A 21389-nucleotide genomic window follows, 5' to 3' on the forward strand; every position below is an offset into this window, starting at 1 on the left:
AGGATAAGGTGGAGTGCCATATTGCTTATACAGTACCTACCTATCCATCTACATGAAGTGCTTAGGGGTAGGGGAAAAAGTGTTGTTAGAATCACAAGCAAGAAGTTTGACATTGAAACAGTACACAGATATGTTATCTTTGCATTACAAGTGGACACATAAGGTATACTCCATATCACATCTTGTGAGTGAATTCAGATGCCACCCTGTAGCCAAAGAACTTCCCAAACCCAATTCCAATCCCCTTCTCCCCTTGGCCAATTAGAATTGCATGCGCTGCTGTTGCCAAGGTGGTCAAACCGAAACTCTTCCACCATAGCCTCTTGAGGGCATAACTCACACCAATGTAGGATTGATAGAAAAGGCAATTACTTCATATTGTGCTCCCGAGTGGCGCAGCGGTCTAAGACACTGCATCTCAATGCAAGAGGCGTCACTAGAGTCCCTGGTTCGAATCCAGGCTGAATCACATCCGGCTGTGATTGGGAGTCCCATAGGGCGGCACACAATTGGCCCAGCGTTGTCCGGGTTTGGCCGGGGTAGGCCGTCATTGTAAATAAGAATTTGTTCTTAACTGGCTTGCCTAGTTAAATAAAGGTTGAATATTGTCACATACTTCAAATATATCAACTACTAATTGTATTTTACATCAGTAGCTAATGCTGTGTTACCCATAGACTTATATATCTGTGTTACCTGGCACCGGACTAGCAAGCTTGCTCAGTTCTATGGAATTTCCCTGTAAAATGATGCATTGAACTGGAACCTCTGGTCTCCGTCCTAAGTGGCACCCTATTCCCTATGTACTGCACTACTTCCCCATGGGCCCTGGTCATAAGTAGTGTACTATAAAGTGATTAGGGTACCATTTTGGATATTGACAACGGTAAAATATCCAGTTCGTAAATGTTAACGATTCCGTCCATGGAATACCATGATGCCCTGTGGGCATGGCAATGCCCCGTTGCATACTAACCACAATTTAAGGAGAATTTGCTCAACATTTCTTTTATGCAGTCATGTTGAACAATAATAGATAGTTTGCCACTTCCTTCCAACATCTAGGCTTTTTAGTTGTCCATTCAAAAAAACATACTGTTTCTCTTTCTCCATCCTATCTCCTCTTTCTTCCTTCTATCCCCCTGTGTGACTGTGGGCTAGGTAGGAGAACGTCTGGGCCGATATGACGTGGAGAAATGCTGTGCCATAGAAAAGGAGGACTATGACACAGCCAAGAAGAAGAAGGAGCAAATGGAGGAGTACAGGACGACGGTGTACCATCAACTAGAGGTCCACAACCTACTGGACATGGGCATGGTGAGTGGCTCAATGTGGCTTCTTCAGTCATTTGAATTGTTGTGACTGGAAATGTACACTATAAATACAAAAGTATGTGGACACCCCATACCCGTTGCTGACAGGTATATAAAATTGAGCACACAGACATGCAATCTCCATAGACAAACATTGGCAGTAGAATGGCCTTACTGAAGAGCTCAGTGATTTTCAACGTCGCACCGTCATAGGATGCCACCTTTCCAACAAGTCAGTTCGTTAAAAATAGTCTGTCCTCGGTTGCAACACACACTACCGAGTTCCAAACTGCCTCTTCCAAGCACAAGCTTAAGATCACCATGCGCAATGCCAAGCGTCGGCTGGCGTGGTGTAATGCTCGCTTTCATTGGACTCTGGAGCAGTGGAAACGCGTTCTCTGGAGTGATGAATCACGCTTCATCATCTGGCAGTCCGATGGATGAATCTGGTGTTGGCGGATGCCAGGAGAACACTACCTGTCTGAATTCCTGGTGCCAACTGTAAAGTTTGGTGGAGGAGGAATAAGGGTCTAGGACTGTTTTTTATGGTTTGGGCTAGGCCCCTTAGTTTCAGTGAAGGGAAATCTTAATGCTACAGCATACAATGACATTTTAGACGATTCTGTGCTTCCAACTTTGTGGGAATAGTTTGGGGAAGACCCTTTCCTGTTTCAGCATAACAATGCCCCTGTGCACAAAGTGAGGTCCATACAGAAATGGTTTGTTGAGATCGGTGTGGAAGAACTTGACTGGCCTGCACAAAGCCCTGACCTCAACCCCATCGAACACCTTTGGGATAAATTGAAACACCGACTGCGAGCCAGGCCTAATCATCCAACATCAATGTCCGACCTCACTAAAGCTCTTGTAGAAGCAGGTCCCCGCAGCAATGTTCCAACATCTAGTGGAAAGCCTCCAGTAGAGTGGAGTCTGTTATAGCAGCAAAGGTGGGACCAACTCCATATTCATGCCCATGATTTCGGATTGAGATGTTTGACGAGCAGGTGTCCAAATACTTTTCGTCATGTTGTGTATCTTAATGCCCTCATTTAACAATATTCATTGGGTTTTTTAAAACAGCATAAAAACAGTGCTGTGACAACATATCAACTGAAAACAAACATGACCTTATAATGGAAAAATACATTACAAGTTCGTTCACTATGGCAGCGGTACCCAAACTTTTCCTATCCGGGGACCACCAAGTCACAGTCAAAGGCTATTGAGGTCCACCATTCGCAGAGTCGCATAATTCTTTTACATAAAATATCTATCTTAGCGGTCAATTTTTTGTCTATTTTATCAGTGAATGTAACAGCTTAAAGGCCTATTATGTTTGTTATACAATTTGCATTGTGAAAAGTAATGTAAAATTGCTTACAACATCATTATAGTCCCAACTGTTATTATTTTTCACAAAAAAAAGAAACAGGTTGAAAACCACTGCACTATGGTAATTAATGGTCTTTTTATTATTTTGTAACCAAATTAACTAGTATGTCTACAAATATTCATATTTTTTGTCATTTTAGCAGACACTCTTATCCAGAGCATCTTACAAGAGCAATTACGGTTAACTGCCTTACTGAAGGGCACATCGACAGATTTTTCACCTAGTCTACTCGGGGATTTGAACCAGTGACCTTTCGATTACTGGCCCATTGTGCTTAAACGCTAGGCTACCTGGCTCCCCATATATCCCATCTTCCATCATCTTGCATTAAATGACATTTGGTCATCTTTCAACCTTGACACCCACCAACATTGCAAAGCCAAGCAGTTTGACGAGGAAAGCCCTCCCTCTTCTCTCCTCATGTTGACTTTAGATAAGGGAGATGACAGAGTCACCATCCGAGGACTCTCCCGATGTGCCTTCCCCACGCCGCCACCAAGTAGGACACAAGATGAGGGTTGTCACGGAAACGAGGAGGAGGAGAAACCAGGAACCTGTGATCACGGAGACTGTGGATCCTTTACCCCCCAAACCTGTCAGTCCCCCCCAAACCCTGCTGCGCTCCCTCCCTCCGACACCACGCTCCTACCCAGCAGTGCCCAGGATAGACGTGAGTCCCACACTGAATCACTGAATGTAGCATTGTTTCACTTGTGAAACGAAGCATGATTCTGTTTGGATTTCAAGGCTAGCAAAGACTAACCCGCCAAGTTAAAAAGCTCTGATTGATGCCCAGTTATAGTTGAAGTTTTCTTATGCTATTCACAACTTTTTCCTTTTTCCCATGTTATACCAAACCCCAAAAGTTATTGAAGAAGAGTTATAGCCACAATGTCGCGACAAGAAACACACTGAGCCCCTCCTTATAATCTGCAGGGGTGTTTGAAACACTCAATGTGAGATTATGACCAAGATGTTATATGGTTTACTCACCAGTGTGACTGCAGACAGGTTCAGTTTAAAAGTGTGAAACAGTTGAGTGACTTTAGCACGAGCCAACCTGGCTGGAAGGCCCTGCTTTTGGCCTTTTACAGGAGTATTGTGCCAGTTGGCTGGCAGTTAAACTTGGATTAGATATTATACCTGGGTTCTAAAACTCATTATACATACAACGACAGCAAAGTCAATGAAAGCAACATTTGTTTTAGTAGATAATCTGATCAATCAATCTTTTCACCAGTCTGTCTAGCTCGGTCTGTTTGGTTGGTTACATGGTATTTTTCTCTTGAACACTGAACATTTCAGTGTATCTCAACACTTGCGATATCTGGGTGTAAGAAATGTAAACCTGCTTAAATCTTCACTCATCAAGTCCAAACTCTTAACCACCCCAACAGGTAACTTTTGTTTATTTCAATCCTCAATTAGTGTTGCTGCAAGCAAAGTAATATTAGAGGTTATCTTAAAGAAGTGAATTGATCTATATAGAAACATGATCTAACCACAATAATTAAACAATAGTTTGATGTCCCATTGATCTCCCATTGAATGACTGTATGCACAGGTCACCGCCCTGCCTTATGACGAGAGACCCCTACCTGCCCTGCAGAGAAAGGGGGAGATGCCTCAGAGCCACCCTGAGGAGTCCAGTCTCCCCCCCTCTCCCCTGGCCACCATCATCCCCTGTAGCCATGGTGTGACTGGGGAGCCTGAGCCCCTGACAGAGAGTGCCCAGAGAGAGGCCAGTTTCCCTATCGAGGTGTACGGAGACGGACTGGTGAGATAAATACACACAAGCATGTATGCATACACACACACACATACACAGGAAAAACCCAGACTTTACATGATGTATCTCTCATAGTCAGTCAGTCATCCTCTGGACAGTTTGACTTTCTAATCCTCTCATCCACCCTAGGTGGCTGGAGCTTATTCAAAAACTTGGTCCTACCGGGAAGATGCCCTGCTGGCTGTCTACAAGAAGCTGACGGAAGTTTCGGCCGGGACGCCCAAGGAGAAATTGAGGAACATGATGAGGGCAGCAGTGTTTCTGGTCAAGAAGGCCCTCAAAGATAAAGTATCATCTGTGAGTTTTAAATGGCATCGCAATGTGTGTCCCAAATGGTATTGTATTCCCTATATAGTGCACTACTTTTGACTAGGTTCCATTGGGATCTGGTCAAAAGTAGTGCACTATATAGGGAATAGGGTGTCATTTTGGACACAGACACTCCCTATTTAGCCTAGGTATGATAATTTACCGGTAGCTGTGATGCCAGGGGATCTTTTGGGGGTTGTGTTCTTTATTACTCAGAACAGTAGGTTAACATGTTTACCTTTTAGTGCCTTTAACCACACTTGGCCCAGATTGAAGTTACAAACAACATGTAGAACATGAAAAGAGCGAGCTACATGCCTTATGCCACAATGACTAACCACTCTTGTTGCCTGGGGCTGATTTAAGTAGGCCAACATTCAATCTAACCCACGCTTGGGAAACCTGCACTGGGGGAAGTGATATGGTACCGTTTCACAGTAGTGTGTTGTAATGAACAGAGAAGTCTATGTGCACTGAGAAGTTTGTGAACAGAGTAAATATTGGTCATGCAGTTTTAGAGGGTGGTTTGCACACAAAAATAGACAACTTCAGAAATAAATATATACATTTTTGGGCTTAGCCTACACAGCAGGCAGCGGGGACATTTTTGATAAATGTTTGTCTATTTTTGTGTTCGAACCATGCTCTTATTTGTGGACTTCCTTGTTTAGGCATTATTTAACATGGGATGATGTTATTTGTGACACTTTTCTCCCTGTGTTTGATGAACAAGTTCACAGGGTTTTTCCCTTAAGTCTATACGATCAGCGTAATATAGACTGATTAAGTGAAAGGCATTGTCCATGTTTTGAAGGCAGTAGGGTGCGTGGGTAAAATCACTGGGTAAGCCAAGCCAGAAAAGAAAGGTATACTACAACCTATGAGTTGTAATAATTGCGTTGTTTGCTCTAACCTGTTAGTTCATATGCGTTGACACTGCTCCCGAGTGGCGCAGTGGTCTAAGGCACTGCATCTCAGTGCACACTACAGACTCTGGTTCGATCCCGGGCTGTATCACAACCGGCCGTGATCGGGAGTCCCATAGGGCGGTGCACACTTGGCCCAGCGTCATCCGTGTTAGGGAGGGGTTTGGCCTGGGTATGATATATATATATATATATATATATACAGTTGAAGTCGGAAGTTTACATACACTTAGGTTGGAGTCATTAAAACTCGTTTTTCAACCACTCCACAATTTTCTTGTTAACAAACTATAGTTTTGGCAAGTCGGTTAGGACATCTACTTTGTGCATGACACAAGTAATTTTTCCAACAATTGTTTACAGACAGATTATTTCACTTATAATTCACTGTATCACAATTCCAGTGGGTCAGAAGTTTACATACACTAAGTTGACTGTGCCTTTAAACAGCTTGGAAAATTCCAGAAAACGATGTCATGGCTTTAGAAGCTTCTGATAGGCTAATTGACATAATTTGAGTCACTTGGAGGTGTACATGTGGATGTATTTCAAGGCCTACCTTCAAACTCAGTGCCTCTTTGCTTGACATCATGGGAAAATCAAAAGAAATCAGCCAAGACCTCAGAAAATAAATTGTAGACATCCACATGTCTGGTTCATCCTTGGCAGCAATTTCCAAATGCCTGAAGGTACCACGTTCATCCGTACAAACAATAGTAGGCAAATATAAACACCATGCGACCACGCAGCTGTCATACTGCTCAGGAAGGAGACGCGTTCTGTCTCCTAGAGATGAACGTACTTTGGTGCGAAAAGTGCATATCAATCCCAGAACAACAGCAAAGGACCTTGTGAAGATGCTGGAGGAAATGGGTAGAAAAGTATCTATATCCACAGTAAAACGAGTCCTATAGCGACATAACCTGAAAGGCTACTCAGCAAGGAAGAAGCCACTGCTCCAAAACCGCCATAAAAAAAGCCAGACTACGGTTTGCAACTGCACATGGGGACAAAGATCGTACTTTTTGGAGAAATGTCCTCTGGTCTGATGAAACAAAAATAGAACTGTTTGGCCATAATGACCATCGTTATGTTTGGAGGAAAAAGGGGGAGGCTTGCAAGCCCGAAGAACCCCATTCCAACCGGGAAGAACGGGGTTGGCAGCAGCATGTTGTGGGGGTGCTTTGCTACAGGAGGGACTGGTGAACTTCACAAAATAGATGGCATCATGAGGTAAGAAAATTATGTGAATATATTGAAGCAACATCTCAAGACATCAGTCAGGAAGTTAAAGCTTGGTCGCAAATGGGTCTTCCAAATGGACAAGGATCCCAAGCATACTTCCAAAGTTGTGGTAAAATGGCTTATGGACAACAAAGTCAAGATATTGGAGTGGCCATCACAAAGCCCTGACCTCAACCCTATAGAAAATGTGTGGGCAGAATTGAAAAAGCGTGTGTGAACAAGGAGGCCTACAAACCTGACTCAGTTACACCAGCTTTGTCAGGAGGAATGGGCCAAAATTCACCCAACTTTTTGTGGGATGCTTGTGGAAGGCTACCCAACACGTTTGACCCAAGTTAAACAATTTAAAGGCAATGCTACCAAATACTAATTGAGTGTATGTAAACTTCTGACCCACTGGGAATGTGATGAAAGAAATAAAATCTGAAATAAGTAATTCTATCTACTATTAATCGGACATTTCACATTCTTAAAATAAAGTTGTGATCCTAACTGACCTAAAACAGAGAATTTTTACTAGGATTAAATGTCAGGAATTGTGAAAACCTGAGTTTTTAAATGTAAACTTCCGACTTCAAGTGTGTGATATATATATATATATATATGGGCCTAAAGGCAGAGACAATAAGAAGACACAGTGGCAGAATAAATTCAACCATACCTTTGTTTCATCACAAAACCGGAGAGCAACATCTGTCCGGTGAGGTCCACAAAACGTATTACATGTAACAAACCATGACCTACTACAGCATGGTCAAGCAAGTTAATGATTTCGTCATTTTCGGGCTACTAAACAACTATTGATTTAGAACCACGGAGAGTTGCCTCAAGTCTCAATGAAAACCGGCGCTGCCTCCACTATTCCAGCACCCTTTCAACTTCAACATTTCAACATCATCTAATCACAAAATACAAATACAAAAAACTATTTAGTCCAATCAACGTCAACTAAATATGATGTGGCTGTCCATTGTACTGATGTCTGTGTTTGTGTGCAAGTAGAAACAACTTGTAGTGAAACGCCAATGCCATCCTCCTCTTTCATGTTGCCTAAACGGTCTATGACTCTGTCATGATACAGTACACACTTTTAGTTTTTGTTGTCCTAGGCTACCTGGCTAAAATGCCATTCTAGCTAGTTAACATTAGCATACTACATCTAGCTACATGTTGAACTTCCATCCTCTCAGGCCAGGGGCACAATGTCTGATTTTATAGTTGGATCAGAATCGGCGTTATAATCATTGGCCAGTACGGAGAATTAAGTAAAACCACAAGTCCAAATCACTATTTCCATCCCTGGCTAATTTAGGAAAATGCCAATGCTCGCTGGCTTCTCTTGTATTCAATGCTACGGGCGGCAACAATATCATATTATTTTTGACCAGTCCGCATCAGATAGATGAGCTTCACATACAGAGACAGAGGGGCGCTGTTTCGCTCTGAATATTTTCTCTGCGAATTGAAGGAAAATTATGAAGCACAGAGACGAAAGATGCATTATTTGATGTCTTTTTTTGGGTGGGAAGCCTGGCTTATCTTGGCACCCATGAATAGACACCACTGGAATGTGTAAGGTTTTGTTGTCAATTGGAAAGCTTTAGGCTGTGTAAATTGAATTGAAAATGGATAATTTGTTAGCAGTGACACACACAGACACACATGAAGGCCAGATATGTTTATTCCTGTCACAGGCTCTCTGAGTGCTATACACACACACATTCTACCCCCTCAACAATGCTGTCCCAGTCCCACTCACATTCCCACTGCTCGCTGCTAGAGGTCTCTCCTTAAACAAATATTAGAGAGGATTGGTGACAATGCTGGCCTTGTAAGTTGCAACCACTTTCCCTGACTTGTCCTGCAATGAGAAAGATGGTCCTGAGGCATTGTGTCCACCGGGTTTCCAACCCCCAAAACTTCCAATCTCAGGGAGGATACTCAGCTGCTGAGTTGACTAATGTTATACAAACAAAAATAAAACTAGAGTAAGTAACCATGTTTAATAGGACATTACAGAATGTTGTAATGAGATTACTTTTTGGTTACTTCTAATGTATGTGTGTGTTGTAGGTGTTCCAGGCATCTCTGAAGCTGCTGCGGCTGCTGCTGGCCCAGCTGATCCCAGGCCAGGCCCTGGGTAGAGCCGAGGTGGTCCACTGCGTGGAGCAGACCTGGCCCAACCTACTCTCCAGGACCGGGGACCTGGCCACCAGACTACGGGCCATGGCCACAGCTTTCATCCAGGTGGGTAGAGTTAGATCAGGGATGGGCAACTTTAATGGAAAAAATCTGAAAAATCTGAACTCCTCATGAGGGGCCACAGTTGCTCGCGGGTCTGTGTACCCACATACACCCCCCCCCCCCCCCCCCCCCACACACACACACACATTGTTTAGCAAAACATTTTAGCGGCCCCCCTCTTGACAACGGAGATACATTTTTTTAGTTTTATAGTAAATTTCATGCAATACTACACAGGAATGTTTGCAGTTTTTAAAATTATATCTGAGAGACTGACTAACAAAATCAATGAGCTGGCTGCTAAACTAACTTAGCAATCTAAAAAATGTTAGCTGACATGGGGTAATTGACTGACTATCAGTGACTAACATACAAATAGAAAAACTGCTGATGCACAACAACATTTTACTGTACTAACTCGCAACAGTAAGTTGAGACCCCGGAGGGGGTGATTGATCCGAGGGCATTCAAAAGGGGAGCTGCGGGCCGCATGCCCACCTTTGCCACAAAGCCTATTTTAGCATGGGCAGCATCATTGAGGACTTCAGCCAGGTGGGTTGCTGCTCCATGGATGCACTTATCGTGCTCTGTCCAAATTCCCAACCTGGTCCCCTTCATTTGCAGACCTGATTTCTTGCTAGGCCTATATTGCTATTGTAGTACGTACCTAACCTACACTGTGATAGCAGGCCATTGTGTGGCAGGCGTTTGGCCACAAAATGTCTGCTGCCAATCACACAGGTGGGAACTACATGTTGGTAGTTGTGGATGAGATTAATTAGAGAATATTGCTGTACAATACATCACCATTCCATTACAAACGTCTCATTGACTGCATGCCATCGAGGCCTGCGCCCGATCTAGAACGTTTAGACATGTAGCTAACATTTACTGTAGCTCTGTTTGGATGAAGAGCTAGAGGTGTTGCAGCTGATTTCAAACTCTCCAACAAGCCCCATGTTGTACTAGAAATGTTGGGGCCCTACAGAGAAACAGAGTGACTGTGTGTGTGTGTGTGTGTGTGTGTGTGTGTGTGTGTGTGTGTGTGTGTGTGTGTGTGTGTGTGCGCGCAAAACATTATTGGCCTTGGTCTATATAAACAACAATGGACACACAAATGAAACTTTACATTTTTAGTAGTACCATAAAAATACACATAGCATGAAAGGGTCTTCTGGTCCATTCTAGGAGTGAATAATACGTCCTTATTCATTATGCATTCATCTCACTTTCCCAGAACATTCTTGTGAGCAAAACATTGGTAGGGTACTGTAGGTTAGCATGCAATGACCTTTAAAGCCCCTTTACACATTATAGAACTTTAGCACAATGTTTCTTTAAAGGCTCTTGACTATGCACCTTTTAAAGATATTAGCAAATAGAGAACAAGCTTGTATTGTAGCTTTTCATGAATGGGCTTTGCCAACATAAAAATGACGCTTATGATTTAAGCATATGCACTTTAGATGGTGCCCAAATTGATGGTGTTCCTACATATCTGGATAGACGATAAGCTGTCTTTTTAAAAAGTATATTGATGAGTTAGGTTATTTTAATTAACTCCAGTACTTTTCTATGGTGCAATTGTTGTGCCTAAGGTCTGCATTCTAGAAAATGTTAATGTATCAATATCATGTTTGTATAGAGAATTTTTGGGGGATGTTTTTCAGCATGAAACATGATTTGAAGGGTCATCCTGAACCTTTTTATATTCACTTCTGTCATCTCCAAGGACTGAGCACCCATTCTGGGCTTTATTAAATCTTGAAATTCCTGGTCGTAGCTCCCTCTCCAGCATTACTGCTTCTCCACTACTACCTCCTGGTTTCAAAATGGCTGCCTTGCCTCTTCCTCTCGCTCCTGTGCAGGATATGGCCCTGTTTAAAGAGGTGCAAGCCCTGCAGTTGGTCCCTGGGGAGCTGGTGAAGCCCATTAAATCCAACATCCCCACACGGCAGGCCCTGAGCAGGGCTGAGCTACTGGAGAAGCTGCTGGGAGAACTGGGTACAGACAACTCAGGCTTCACTCTGGACAACGTCATGAAGGTAAACACTTAAGGCAACCATGATTTTTTTTACTCCCACTCCTGGAGGGTTGCAGTGTGTGCAGGCTTTTTTTTAAGAACAGTGGATGTCCACTCCCCTGTCATATTTGTTTATTTATTGTATCATTCAGAATTACATGGAGAGACAGAATAGAAAGTTGCAGGGCGGATTTTGAACCCATGTGTGGTCTAGAGTCAGCAACACTGACTATGCACTATGCAGTTCTATATCATAAGTTGATCAGTGGAATTGAAGGATGAGAGAGGATGGCCAAATAGATGATGTCCGTGTTTTGAATCAGTCATCCTAATTCACTCAACTCAAATAGGCGTTAGTCACCTCTGGTCAGCTGGGGGCATGCTGTCATTGGTGAATGCCACAGCACACCCCAACTCTCTCTCTCTCTCAGAACAGAAGATCATATTTTAGCTATGATATACAATATAGCCTTCACATAAGGCTCAGAAGCATACGCACATATGCATAAATATGTGTTCCACAAATTAAACCACCAAATAAATAAACAATAAATAAATAACAAGCATATTGCGGCATACATTGCTTGAAATGCAAGAAGCAGTACCCAATGAACATAGGGAATAGTTTATGTTTTCTCCATATAGACCAGGGCTCTCCAATCCTGTTTTTGGAGAGCTACTGTCCTGTAGATTTTCACTCCAACCCTAATCTAGTGGACCTGGTTCTAATAATTAGCTCGTTGATAAGCTAAATCAGGTTAGTTAGAACTGTGGTTGGAGCGAAAACCTACAGGAGGGTAGCTCTCCAGGAAAATGGTTGGAGAGCCATGATATAGACAAATGTTAATGAGACAACATGTTCATTATCTTCTTTCTTGCATGCATCAAAGGTTACTGTATCACATTTTTTTTCCCTCTCTCTTTTTTTCATATTTAGTATAGCTATGTTTGGTAGGAATCCAGGAGCCAGGTCTTCTGAGTGAGTAGGCCTTATTCCCTTCGTTCCACCTCAGTGCAGGGATGTACAGTACTTGATGCATTGTTTAGAGACCAATAACAGGCCTGGGAAGAAGACAGACCCAGCTGCTAGGATGGTCAACATTGTCCCACGCATTTGTCTGTGTGGCAAAGTTCAGCAGGTAATCTGGTCTTTGAGATTTCTCTCCACTATCGAGATTCTGCAGTTGGGTCAGCGGCCTGTCACCTCGTTTCCTGGGGAAAACGATTAGCAAAGTCTTTGATGTATTCTCTCTCTCTCTGTCTCTGTGTCTCTCTCTCTCTGTGTCTCTGTCTTTCTCTCTCTGCATCTCTCTCTGTGTCTGTCTCTCTCTTTCTCTCTCTCTGTGTCTCTGTCTCTTCACTTCCAACAGTGACCTAGTATCTATGTGTCAACTATCCAAGTGTTGACAAAGTGGGCAGTGTGATTGTCTGTCCTCTCTAGTTGACGTCAGACTTCTTTTGGCCGGCCTATGCTTCACTGCTGGCTTTATGGTAGGCGGGAGCAAATTGTTAAATTCTGCACCGGAGTCCCTCAAGTTGAAGAGCCCAAGACGGTACACTCCTCGGTGGCCTGTGTTTGCATGTTTGTTTGTTTGCGTGCTTGCAGACAGCTAGCACATGCACCAACTGCTTTATGTCAGCTCCTTTCAATGTTTGCTGAAAACTTTTTGGGTAAGCGTTGCATTCGGAGGCAATAGTGGGAGGGCACTATTCCCTATAATGCTTGCTCACTGCCTAAGACTGGAATTGGTTTCAGTTGAAAACTGTTGGTGTTCATTGACAGCCCTTCAGGAGTCTTGGCGCACCACTTGGCCTAAAAACACATAATATGTAAACCCTGTGGGTTCAGTCAGTGAGGTGTTATATGAAAATCGGTCTCACGGTCATAAACGTGAATTCCCAGACCCTGTTTTCCAGTTTTGTCAACACACCTGATTGCTGTTGTGAGATGATGGCTTCATGTCCATCCTCAGGCCTGTGTCGTCTCACTGAACAATGGGGGTTTATGCAACTGAGTCGTACTGCTTGAGTTTCACACCTTCCTCCTCGGGCTCCCTCTCCCCTCTTACAGCGGACAGACTGATGGGCACAGCAGGGCCGCTTGGGACTACTGTAGAATCTATAAAAATAGAGTCTATAACACGTAGGAACAAACCTGAAGAGGTCTGGATTGTGCACCTGTTGTGTCTGGCTCAAATATATTTGTTTTAAGATAGTAGCCTATAGCATAACTTCCTAGTGTAATGCTTGCCACATTGACCAGATTGGTACGAACCCTGAATTTGATGGTAATTGAGCCCACCATTTCCCCATTCTCTTTAGTGAGTATAACGAGCCTGGACCTAGGCAGGTTTCTCCAAATGTAAGAGATTAGTTATCAAATAAGGCAATTTTTTTATCTAGATTGCATGAAATGGCAGTTACAGGTGTTAAAAAACGCTAAAATCTCTGAGGCCTCCCTCCCGGCAGTAGTCAGTAGCACCACCTTGTTAAAAAAATCCTTTGGAGAACCCTACTAGGTTGCTCTTTGCTCAGTGCAGGGTCAGCCGGGTTATTTCCCCCTGGTCCGAGGACTGATACATTTCTCCCTTTCCCCTCCGGTTACCTGGGAGATAGGCCGGGAGCCGGAGCAAAGAGGTGATTGAATTTCCTGTAATTAAAATGAGAAGCAGAGAGAGACAACATAGAATAATGGCTGCCTGTCCCCAGCCCATTGACTCAGGGAGAGTATAGGTGCCCTTTGTACACAGTTTACCTTTTGAGGTAAATGCTCTCTCTGAATGTTCTCTATCCGATATGCTATGACGGCTATTGAGCTATCATTCTCACCAGACTATCGTAATAGAATGACTGTTGGTTTAAACAAGCATTGATTAGTATCATATTTCAATGAAATCTGTAGAATTTCTACATATCAATTACATATGCAGGCTTTTTCATTCAGTCAAAATAACTGTAATTTATACATTGTAGTTTCATTCACTATCTGAGTGGTGCTAGCATGCTTGCTTCTTTTTGGACATGCAACCTCCTTTTGTATTTCATGCTCTGTACAGGTACATCATGCTAAACTCAGTATGTTGTAGCTTTTTTAGTCTTCCACTGTATCCTCTTTGTTTTTGTTTAATTTCTGTTAAGGCTCTTATAGGTGGTTTCCCAGACTACAAATTAAGCCTTGTTCTGGACTAAAAAGCACTTTCAATGGAGATTCTCCATTAAGCAGGAGTTTTTTTGTCCAGGATTAGACTTAATCTGTCTCTGGTAAACCAGTCTTTTTGTTTCCGTTTCAGCTTTCTAAAAGCTCTTGTTCTCTCTTGTTCATCACCTCTGTGCCTCTGTGTCAGTTCTGTACAGGTGCGCTGCAGCACAGCGCGTCAGAGGTGAGAGAGATGGTCGTGCTCATCATCCTGGCTATGTACCGCCTGCACAAAACCGCCATCCTCAGCTACCTCCCGGCCAACGATGCCGCCACTCGCAAGAACGTCCTCTATAAAAACATATTTGACGGCTTCGCCAGGATCGATGGGCGGCCGGTGGAGTCCCAGGCAAGGCTCGGCCCATCTGTGTGTTTGAATGAGTCATGACTTAACGTTGGACACGCTGTGATTCTGAACAAGTTCTCACAGTTGTTTGGGATGGGTGACGAGCTGCTTCTTTTTTGTCACTTGTGTTCTCTCACCCCATTAGTCCCATTAAGTAATGACCGTGCTACTATTGAGTAATGTTCCACTGCTAAAATTCTGGCAGTGTCTCCTTGGGTAAGTTAAGGACACATCGTCATCATTGCAGTAGAGTCTGTCTGGAAGGCTTCCAGACATGACTGGGTTGTTAGAGAAGCATGGGCAAACACAGAGAGAGGGAGAGGAAGAGCGATAGAGGAGAAGAAGAACGACAGAGGGAGAGGAGAAAAGGAATGAGTTTGTGAGAGAGAGACTTATACAGTACCATGGCATTAAGTGTGTCACTAGACTCCTTTTAATTTTGTTTCAGACGTCAAAGAAGGGAGGCGCACAGCAGGAGGGGGAGAAGGAGAAGGAGGAGATCCGTAGTCTTCGGGAGCAGCTGGCTGCCTTGAATGAGATCAGTGTAGGTGGAGCTGTCATCACTGCACTATTACCTAATTTCCTTCAACAGGCCAGCGTGTCTGTGTCACTCCTCCTTGTTGTGCACTCATTCCACTGTACTGTATGTCCACAGTATAGACCACTGAAGTAAATAGAACACACACGTAATAGTCTCTATGGTATTGATTATTTCCAAAAGACACTTAATCATATGTACCATTGGTATGGATATAAGCACAGGTATATGGTTTTACAACACTTTTTAGACTGTATGTACTATATCTCTGCAAGATGTTGATTTGCTGTTTGTTTTTTTAGAAGGGCAATTCCAAAGTGGAAAACGAGAAGGGAAATACCAAAGGACAGAAGAAAGAGGCTGTTAAAGTTGTAAAAACAGGTCTGTATGAACCCTATCCTCAACCACTGTTCACACGTATACTGATTTTGATAAACCCACCTCAAATGCCACAAAAGGTTTTGGCCAAACCCATTGTGGTTCACGTTTTTGTTTTTACGGTGGAATGCTGGTTGCACCACTTTGAGGCATTATTTTAGGGACTACAATACACTGTCCCTCTAGTTTGTAGTGACAGGTGAAAAATCCCTGTTGCTTTCCAGGTGTCAAAACTGCACCCCAAAGCAACCCGGAAGATGCAGGAGATAACCAGTCTTCAATTGTCAACAACTTGGACAAGTGAGTGTTGATGCCCAGCAAAATCAGAAAGGAATCTACAAAGCTGACTGAAATGCTGTGAAAAATTGTCTAACACATAAAAGAGTGGAAAACACTTAATTGGCAACATGGAATGCCTTTGAATTTGATTTTCCAGCCTGTATTTATTCATAATGTGTTTCAGTCTGTGTATTCTTAATGTTATAGCGTATGTATATTCTGAATTGGTTTCAGCCTGTGTATATTCTCAATGTGTTTCGGTCGGTGTGTATATTCTCAATGTGTTTCAGCCTCTGTATATTCTGCGGTGAAAAAGATGAGTCCTTCACTGAGGATGGATTGGACCTGCACTACTGGAAGCACTGTCCTATGTTGCATTGCTGTGACCAATGTAGACAGGTACCCAAAGGCCAGTAGGGCCACTTCAAGTAACTCCTATAAAAAAAAATCTAAATGACCCATTGCGGAAGGACCATAGGGTGGGGAACCAGCAGGAGCTTTGGGTGGAGTAAGGATATGACCGTGTAGTGCATAGACACATTGAAGTGTGGTTTTGTGTGTCCTTGTGTTGGAGACCAGTGTGTTTTTGTGACTTACGCTGTCTCTCTCAGGTGGTTGAGATAGCCAGCCTCACAGAGCACCTGTTGGGGGAGTGTGAGAACAGGGCCAGGTTCAGTCAGTGCCCTCGCTGCTCAGAGGCCGTGTCCACTGACGAGCTCACCCACCACACCCAGAGCCCTGCCTGCAACCGTAAGTCTCAACGTTCCTCTAGCACTAGCAAACTGCTCTAGCAAATTGCTAACTTTGCTAATAGCTAAATGTGCTAACTTCTTACCCTGCTAACTGCTAACTCTGCTAACCTTGCCAAACACTTGATCCCTTCTTTTAGTCTTTGTAAGCAAGTATATCCTTACAAGAATCCAACACAGCCAAAGATATTGAGTATTTTGTGCTTGTTACTATATACACTCATCTACTCTTTCATTCATGTCTGTCCATTAACCCTCAGGGGCTTTTAACAGTTGGGTTGTCAAGTAAGCTCATTAAAACAGTACTTGTGTAAATGACTGATAGAAAGGAAACATTATCACTGAGCGGTAACATCACTGCATGGAGTATATACATTGGCGCTCAACCAAAATGTGGCCAATCAGTTTAATCTATAGCTTGAATAGTGCTGAATAAAATGTTTTACAAAACATTTTTGTAAAACAATACCATGGCAGTGTTATTATTAGGGCTAGCATGGTAAATGTATAACCGTGTAACCAATGATTATGGATAAGGATCATGAATAAAATAATCGTCGTAACTGTTCTAATACTTTCATTTTATTGTATTTTTAAGCAGAGGTCCGTGTGGTGTAATGACTCTGAATGGTCAGACAGCTACCAACAATGACACGAAGCTGCCATGTGGGGAATTGTAGGTGGCTTGTTTTAGCTAAACAACCAACCCGTCTATACGTTTTGTCCGGTTTGTAAAGATTAAAAACTATACTAAAAGCCACCGTCTCTGCTGAAATGAACTACCAAATGTAATTCTTGGTGAGTATGGAAATGTATAGACTGGTTGGTTGTTTAGCAACAAAACCGACGCGTATGTGCAACTATGGGGCAAAACAGACTGGGTTGGCTTAGATTGTTGACAACATGTAAACTATATTTCGTGTCTGTTTATTGAAAACATAAATACATTTGCACAATGAGCACTTGTTGTATCCCAAATACATTGTTACAGTTTTGAGATTCGATCCATATTAGCATCAACGTGACATCAGTCAAAACACCTCAAAACAAGACGTGGTACAAGATACAGTGAGCTGAAACAAGCCATCTATGATTCCCCACATGGCAGCTTCTTGTCATTGTTGCTAGCTATCTGGCCATCCAGAATCACAACAACACACAGACTTCTGCCTCATTGAAGCGTGTGCATTGTTTTCGTGACATTGGCAGCTAACCCATCTATAAGTGAATATAAATCCGAGACAAAGCAAACATTGCAAACTGCAAACAAAGATTTGTATAACTAACCCAAGACCACAGCCTGTCTTTTCCAATGGGAACAAATGAGTCATAGTGGGCAGAAGAAGCAAGGAGGTGGGCAGAGCCAAGCACAAGCTAGAGAGAATAATCCTAACAGGGAGAACATTTGGAACCTAATTTAGCCATAGCTCTGTGGGTTAAGGTTAGAATAATGGTAAACACTTGAAGATTTTAACATTTAGAAATGTTATCATTGTGGCAATGTAGGAGTGAGACAGACTAACATAATGAAATATGGAAAAATAGATAAAACCAAGTGTTTATATTTATTTAGCTTTGCACCATTGCTTTCCCACCAAACAAATGATGACACTTCATGAACATGATGTCATTGTGGGAAGGGGCTGTTTTCTTAAAGGACTATTACTGCAAACTAACAGGGTGGAAAGTGATATCAGGGACACACAATGTTAAATACAATAATAATAAATACAATCATGAAAAAAAGTTATAAAGTAATAAAGAAAGATATTAAATGTATTATTATTTTATGGCTTCTATTTCTCATAGAAGTTGATGAATAACACCCGAGGACATGTCAAAAATGCCTATGTCCACTGAAAAAAAAAGTTTTCAAAATGCATAAAAATCTCTTTCAAGATCCATATTTTTGTGTTTTTAAGGTAAATAACACATGACCTTTTATATTTAAAGCCTTTAGCAATCCACATTTTACCCAACAAAATTATATTTCCTGGGGACAGAAAAGGCACCGCATTGTAGGAATGACACAGCTAACTAATTCAGAACATCAACACATCACATGCAGAAAGGAAATAATGTTGGACAATTTCACTTTTGATGTGATTTGATTGGTGTGATGCCAAATCCAAACTGGCCTCCCTTTGGGGGGTGTTTTGGTGTGCAAGGACCACCCACAGTTGCGCTCAGCTCAACACTGATTGGGTAATTATTTTATACTTTTTATGCTCACTGGGAACAATCAATCAAATGCTACAGCAACAACATGTCATACTCTTTATGTTCAGACAGCATTAGATACATGAGAGGGGCGCTGTTTCCCTCGCTCTGAAGATTTCTCCGGTGAGATAGGTACAGTCAATTGCGAATTGAAGGGAAATGATAAAAACACAGAGATGAAAGAGAAATAGTTTTAAACTAAATTATTGGTCCATTTTTGGGGGGAAGCCTGGCTTCTCTTGGCATTCATGAATACATGCCACTGGTGATGTCATTTTCTGTGGGCATTTTGGGGTTCTGTGCAGGGCTGTGCTACTCATGTTTCTCTTTGTTTTCAGCTCCTGGCTCAGTCAAAGGCTCCAACCACTGTCCTTTGTGTCACAACAACTTCATGTCCGGAGAAGAGGTGAGCTTCTGTTGCACTCCCACAGATTATATAATAACGGACCGCAAATACTGGCCTTGGTCCTTTTCACTGTAGCCAGTCACTGTCAGACTCGGGCCACCTAAGCATTTGGAAGGGCCACCTATGCATTTTTTGGGGATGACTAAGTTCAAACAGTAAAAAAATATATATATATACAGTGGGGAGAACAAGTATTTGATACACTGCCGATTTTGCAGGTTTTCCTACTTACAAAGCATGTAGAGGTCTGTAATTTTTTATCATAGGTACACTTCAACTGTGAGAGACGGAATCTAAAACAAAAATCCAGAAAATCACATTGTATGATTTTTAAGTAATTAATTTGCATTTTATTGCATGCCATAAGTATTTGATCACCTACCAACCAGTAAGAATTCCGGCTCTCACAGACCTGTTAGTTTTTCTTTAAGAAGCCCTCTTGTTCTCCACTCATTACCTGTATTAACTGCACCTGTTTGAACTCGTTACCTGTATAAAAGATACCTGTCCACACACTCAATCAAACAGACTCCAACCTCTCCACAATGGCCAAGACCAGAGAGCTGTGTAAGGACCTGTAGACATGCACAAGGCTGGGATGGGCTACAGGACAATAGGCAAGCAGCTTGGTGAGAAGGCGACAACTGTTGGCGCAATTATTAGAAAATGGAAGAAGTTCAAGATGACGGTCAATCACCCTCAGTCTGGGGCTCCATGCAAGATCTCACCTCGTGGGGCATCAATGATCATGAGGAAGGTGAGGGATCAGCCCAGAACTACACGGCAGGACCTGGTCAATGACCTGAAGAGAGCTGGGACCACAGTCTCAAAGAAAACCATTAGTAACACACTACGCCGTCATGGATTAAAATCCTGCAGCGCACACAAGGTCCCCCTGCTCAAGCCAGCGCATGTCCAGGCCCGTCTGAAGTTTGCCGATGATCCAGAGGAGAAATGGGAGAAGGTCATGTGGTCTGATGAGACAAAAATAGAGCTTTTTGGTCTAAACTCCACTCGCCGTGTTTGGAGGAAGAAGAAGGGTGAGTACAACCCCAAGAACACCATCCCAACCGTGAAGCATGGAGGTGGAAACATCATTCTTTGGGGATGCTTTTCTGCAAAGGGGACAGGACGACTGCACCGTATTGAGGGGAGGATGGATGGGGCCATGTATCGCGAGATCTTGGCCAACAACCTCCTTCCCTCAGTAAGAGCATTGAAGATGGGTCGTGGCTGGGTCTTCCAGCATGACAACGACCCGAAACACACAGACAGGGCAACTAAGGAGTGGCTCCGTAAGAAGCATCTCAAGGTCCTGGAGTGGCCTAGCCAGTCTCCAGACCTGAACCCAATAGAAAATCTTTGTAGGGAGCTGAAAGTCCGTATTGCCCAGCGACAGCCCCGAAACCTGAAGGATCTGGAGAAGGTCTGTATGGAGGAGTGGGCCAAAATCCCTGCTGCAGTGTGTGCAAACCTGGTCAACAACTACAGGAAACATATGATCTCTGTAATTGCAAACAAAGGTTTCTGTACCAAATATTAAGTTCTGCTTTTCTGATGTATCAAATACTTATGTCATGCAATAAAATGCTAATTAATTACTTAAAAATCATACAATGTGATTTTCTGGATTTTTTTTAGATTCCGCCTCTCACAGTTGAAGTGTACCTATGATAAAAATTACAGACCTCTACATGCTTTGTAAGTAGGAAAACCTGCAAAATCGGCAGTGTATCAAATACTTGTTCTCCTCACTGTATGTATGTGTGTGTATGTATGTATGTATGTATGTATGTATGTATATATAGTTGAAGTCGGATGTTTACATACACCTTAGCCAAATATATTTAAACTCAGTTTTTCACAATTCCTGACATTTTATCCCAGTAAGAATTCCCTGACTTAGGTCAGTTAGGATCACCACTTTATTTTAAGAATGTGAAATGTCAGCATAATGGTAGAGAGAATGATTTCTTTCAGCTTTTATTTCTTTCATCACATTCCCAGTGGGTCAGAACTTTACTTACACTCAATT

The 21389-nt window shown here is 42.7% G+C and overlaps 1 protein-coding gene across 1 annotated transcript in view; it reads left to right on the forward strand.

The window, feature by feature from the left end:
• The window catches only part of cep104 (centrosomal protein 104), a 41850-nt gene that overhangs the window by 7556 nt on the left and 12905 nt on the right, over positions 1 to 21389 (forward strand). Inside the window, exons 8-20 of the mRNA XM_039008184.1 lie at positions 1162 to 1317; positions 3140 to 3376; positions 4271 to 4483; positions 4625 to 4792; positions 9049 to 9222; positions 11088 to 11264; positions 14587 to 14787; positions 15233 to 15328; positions 15625 to 15703; positions 15925 to 16000; positions 16270 to 16378; positions 16591 to 16729; positions 19287 to 19354. Of these exons, the coding sequence (XP_038864112.1) occupies positions 1162 to 1317; positions 3140 to 3376; positions 4271 to 4483; positions 4625 to 4792; positions 9049 to 9222; positions 11088 to 11264; positions 14587 to 14787; positions 15233 to 15328; positions 15625 to 15703; positions 15925 to 16000; positions 16270 to 16378; positions 16591 to 16729; positions 19287 to 19354 (1893 nt within the window). The remainder of the gene's footprint in view (positions 1 to 1161; positions 1318 to 3139; positions 3377 to 4270; positions 4484 to 4624; positions 4793 to 9048; positions 9223 to 11087; positions 11265 to 14586; positions 14788 to 15232; positions 15329 to 15624; positions 15704 to 15924; positions 16001 to 16269; positions 16379 to 16590; positions 16730 to 19286; positions 19355 to 21389) is intronic.

Source organism: Salvelinus namaycush, chromosome 14 (assembly GCF_016432855.1).
Source record: "Salvelinus namaycush isolate Seneca chromosome 14, SaNama_1.0, whole genome shotgun sequence".
Lineage (NCBI taxonomy): Eukaryota > Metazoa > Chordata > Actinopteri > Salmoniformes > Salmonidae > Salvelinus > Salvelinus namaycush.